The sequence below is a fragment of the Miscanthus floridulus genome, chromosome 8 (genome assembly GCF_019320115.1).
Source record: "Miscanthus floridulus cultivar M001 chromosome 8, ASM1932011v1, whole genome shotgun sequence".
Classification (NCBI taxonomy): Eukaryota; Viridiplantae; Streptophyta; class Magnoliopsida; order Poales; family Poaceae; genus Miscanthus; species Miscanthus floridulus.
The window spans coordinates 99,828,076-99,832,854 of NC_089587.1; the positions used below are offsets into that span (position 1 = coordinate 99,828,076).

The 4,779-nt window shown below is 44.8% G+C and overlaps 1 protein-coding gene across 1 annotated transcript; it reads right to left on the reverse strand.

Annotated features, from left to right (window-relative positions):
- Positions 1-422: 422 nt before the first annotated feature.
- Positions 423-3,913, reverse strand: LOC136477071 (protein DETOXIFICATION 35-like). Its single transcript, XM_066475088.1, has 5 exons — positions 2,896-3,913; positions 1,586-1,642; positions 1,113-1,470; positions 855-941; positions 423-731 (listed from the first exon to the last, which is right to left on the reverse strand). Exons 1-5 carry the CDS (start codon positions 3,807-3,809, stop codon positions 657-659), a joined length of 1,491 nt encoding a protein of 496 aa, XP_066331185.1. The 5' UTR covers positions 3,810-3,913; the 3' UTR covers positions 423-656.
- Positions 3,914-4,779: the final 866 nt, after the last annotated feature.

Here is a 4,779-nt window from a genome sequence, read left to right on the forward strand (position 1 = left end):
CACCTCTATATAAATGTTTGGCTAGCTTACATTAAAATTGATGAAATTACCCATCGTCTTCCTTACATAGACGACAAAAGAATAATTAATTGTAAATACAGAGTGTACTCGAATCTCCATCCTTAGTTCCTTGCCTCTACCCTACACGACTACACTACTCAGAGTTTCTCAAATTAAGGGATCTTCTCTCATCTCATCTTATCCTGATCAACAACATTCCTGCCACCATGGCACCATTGTGCCAACTGCAACTGCTAGCGAGGAATTATTGTATATGCATACTACATATATCTATAAGTTCAACTGTTCAAGTCATTTAGTTCAGAGTTCTGCCACACACAGCAATCCAACTACACCTCATGTGGAGAGAGAAATAAGAGAAGCATCTTCAGCTCAATCTAAACCATAGGCGAATCAAAATCAATGGGGAAGGCAAATAAATTATGCTTTGAAAAGGGTAGAGGCGTCAGGCGTAACACGGCTCTCTTTCATCTTACCACTGCATCAAAGCGCAGACATTTTCAGCTACAACACTTTACCAGTGCCCATGCATGATTATTCAATTCAAATGAAATGAGCCTGGTATGTCCTACAGCCACAAAGTCTCGTGGTCGTGGGGCAAGAAAAATAAACTTGAATGATACACTACAGTGATTCTATTGCAGGAGAGGCTTGACTTCGTCAGTGCCTTTGCCGCCCCACTTTTGCACACGGCTTGAAGCTTGTGCTGCCTGCAGTTGCCAAAATAAAGAAGATCATGAGCAAGCAGTTATTAGTCATTACCTCTGCTTGCAATTGCAAGAACCAAGCAAGGGATAGTACAAAAAGCCATGAAACTACTAGTAGATTGTTACCTCTGCTTTCCAATCTGTCCTCCAAATCACAACTAGCAAGATGATCGTCTGAAGTGTGATACCACAAAGCATGCCGGACCAAATCCCCTGCGAATATCATCATCATGATCGGAGATAAAATTAGAATGTGAGGGAATGTAATTAACTAATTAATTAAATTACAAGGGTTGACTAACTATGTCTGTTTCATTCATGCAACATAAAGATGGACAGCAATTCGAGCTTGTGATTGCAAACAGCATGCAGCTGTGAGATTACCCCAACTCCAAAGTTGAACTTGTAGCCGAGCAAGTAGCCCAGGGGCAGGCCGAAGATGTAGTAGCAGCCGAGGTTGATGTAGGCAACGATGCCTTGCCATCCACCCCCAACCGCGACCCCTGAAACCACAGGCTGCACGCTGTTGAGCACCATGGTGAGGCCGAGCAGGCCGGCGATCTTGGCGACAGCTCGCTGCAGGGTGGCGTCGCTGGTGAATATGATGGAGAAGCTATCTCTGAAGATGAGGATGAGTGCCATGCACACGAGCCCGATCAGCAGCGCCTCGCCGACGACCACCATGACGGCGTTCCATGCGGCCCTTGGACGGCCGGAGCCAAGCTCATTGGAGACCCGGACACTGAAATTGAATGGCCAAGAAGCACAGCAGAGCAGAGGTTGTATATATAGCTGCGTATATTAGTCAACAGCAAGTACTGAGCTTTGTATAAGGAAACAAGTGGGTTTATCTGGACCTGATAGCGGCATTGAGGCCGATGAAGATCATGCCCTCCCACCCGTTTATGTTCATGCTGAAGATATACGGGAGAAGAGCCATGTTCGTGAGTCAGTTAGTTGTGGTTGGTTAGAGTTTAAAAAAAGAGAAAAATTCACCGTCCCTAAATTTGGCCAACGGTGTCATCTAAGTTCCTAAATTTCTAAAGCGATATATGTGGGTCCCTAAACTTGGCAGATGATATCATCCAAGTCCATGAACATTGAAGGTGATCAGCGCAGGTCCCTAAACTTGGCAGGTGGTGTCATCCCGATCCCTGAATATTCAAGGTGATCACCGCAAGTCCTTAAACTTGACAAGCGGTGTCATCCCTGTCCAAATATAGTCTAACCTACTCTATAAGCTGGCGTGACACGCTGACTGTACATTCGATGTGGATCCAACATGTGTCAATTAATCAATCATTATTTATATAATATTTATCATACAAATATAAATTATATAAAATAAATTACATCAACAAAAAATAAATTAAAGTATTAAAAGAATTTACAACAACAAATATATTAGGTTTAAACTAAAATAGAAAAAAATACTAAAATTAATTTAATATTTATGTACCGTTAACAGTATTAAATAATATTAAAATTCCTATAGATTAAAAGTTTTCTCTATTAAAAGTTACTTCTAATTTTAGTATTATTTTAAAAGTTTTAACAGTAGTATTATAGAAGTAAGTCTTCTCTATTATTAAAACTATAATACTATAATATTATACTACTTTTAATAGTAGTTTTATAGTATTTGAACTTTTAATAATCGTATTATAGTATTAAAAGGTTTAATAATAGTGTTATAGTATTAATAACAGAGAAAAGTTACTTCTATAATACTACTATTAAAAACTTTTAAAATAATACTAATATTAGAAGTAACTTTTAATAGAGAAAACTTTTAATATTATAGGTAACTTTTAATATTATTATATTTAGACATGGATGACACCGCTTCCAAGTTTAGAGACCTAGGTTGATCACCTTAAAAGTTTAGGGACCGGGATAGCACCGCCGGTAAAGTTTAAGGACCTACGATGATCACCTTGAAAGTTTAGCACCCGGATAACACCGTCTGCCAAGTTTAGAGACTTACATATATCATTTTAGAAGTTCAGGGACCTAAATAACATCGCGGGTCAGGGACCAGTGGTGAATTTTGCTCTTAAAAAAAGTTATGGTTGGTTAGTTGTACCCAATACAAAAAGATTGATTATACTCCACTAAACAAAGGGATCCTAATAATCTAATAGATTAGTACTCCGATCGCACGTACCATATGCCTAGCGAGTCAACGGCAATCTGCGCGTCCTCGAGGTCGCCGGTGAGCACGGTGATGGTGCTCATGTACCATATCTCGAGGCAGAGCATGACGGCGGACTCGAGCGAGAGCCTGACGAACGCCCAGATGTCGCGGAAGGCGGCGGCGGACCATCCCCTCCAGCCGTCCTTGCACCATCCAACGATGTAGGCCATCTGGCCGAGCGCGATGACCCAGTGGGCGACGTCGTAGGCGGCGGCGGCTCCGGGGAGGCCCCAGCCGAGCACGTAGACGAAGAGGTAGTTGAGGAGGACGTTGGCGAGGAGCGCCCCGAGGCCGATGTAGGCGGGCACGGTGACCTTGCTCTGCGCCTGGAGGAACTTGCTGGCGCCGAAGTTGATGGCCATGGCGAAGATGGAGGGGATGATGTAGATGGAGAACCTGGCGGACTCGCGCGCGACGTCGGCGTCCTGGCCGAGGAGCAGGAGCAGCGGCTCGGCGAAGACGAAGAGGGGCGTCATGAGGACGCAGGCGGAGACAAGGATGAGCCAGGAGCGCTGGAGATAGACGCCGAGCATGGCGACCTGGCCGGCGCCGAAGGCCTGGCCGCAGAGCGTCTCGAGCGCGCTGCCCATGCCGAGGAGGAAGCCGAGCGCGAAGGTGGAGAAAACGGAGAGGCCGATGGAGGCGGCCGCCAGCGGGAGGTTGCCGAGGTGGCCGATGAACATCTGGGTGATGGAGCTGATGGCGTACATGCTCAGCATGCCCACGGCGATGGGCAGGCCGATGCCCCAGAGGCGCTTGGACTCGTCCCAGACCATGCGCGCGGCGTCCCCCGCGTTGCGCACCGGCGGGGTGTCGGGCTCGTGGGAGGCCTGCCGGCCGCCGAGGAGCGGCGCCCCCTCGATGTTGCTGGCGTCGCCCACCATCGCAGCAGTCTTCCCCGGCGCCGCCGGTGCTCGCGCTCGCGATGGAACAAGGGGTGTGTGGGGTGTCGGTGTCCGCGTCCGCACGCTTCCCGTCTCGTCGCCCCTGTATTTATTGTCGTATTTATTAGGGTAGCTCGCTCGATCACAGCCACACCTCGCACCTGCACCAGCTCTGCTACTGCACGTCTGCACCTCCGCCACGGGTTTAGGTGCAGCTACCCGTTTTTTTTATATAAAAGTATAAGAGCCCAAAACAATCTTCTAATCCATAATTTTGTGCTAGATTAAAAAAAAACGCACCTTCAATAACTCCCAATCCCAACTCTCCGTCTTTTGGCACTCGGGAAATCAGCCTGTCGTGCGGATAAATAGGCGCACGAAGTGGAAGGATTGGCGAAACAATAAGAATAGGGCAGTGTTGATACAAATATACGAGACAGAGACCGTCTGAGTGATTTAGAAATACTTCGAGATTTCTAAGATAAAATTGTCTTCTATCTTTTAGAACAAGATTTTAGAAACAGTTGAAAGAGGCCAATAAATAGCTTCCAACTTTTTTTTAGTGGCTTGGAAAACTTATTAGTTTACTAAGTGATTATTTAGAACTGTTGGAGATGATGGAGAAATTTTTTAGCTACATAAGCAGTTTTACTGGTAAACGGTAAACCTAAAGCTGTTTTAATAGAATATTTGTATAAACAACTTTTTAATAAAGTAGATAAAAAGAATAAAAATGATCATAGGGGTTGTTCGAATCTCCAGTTTTACAAAAACCAACTTTCAAAAACTTGTTTTACCATAATTGCACCTAAAATTTTGTTTGGATCACCTAATAAACTCTTGTACAAGGAAAACTTGATTTTCCCAAAACCCCAAAAAACATGAATTAGTAAAATCAACTCCCAAGCGTTTTTTTCTGAGAACGAGTATTGGATAACCACGATTTTCACGTCTCCCTGTTTTTGTGGTT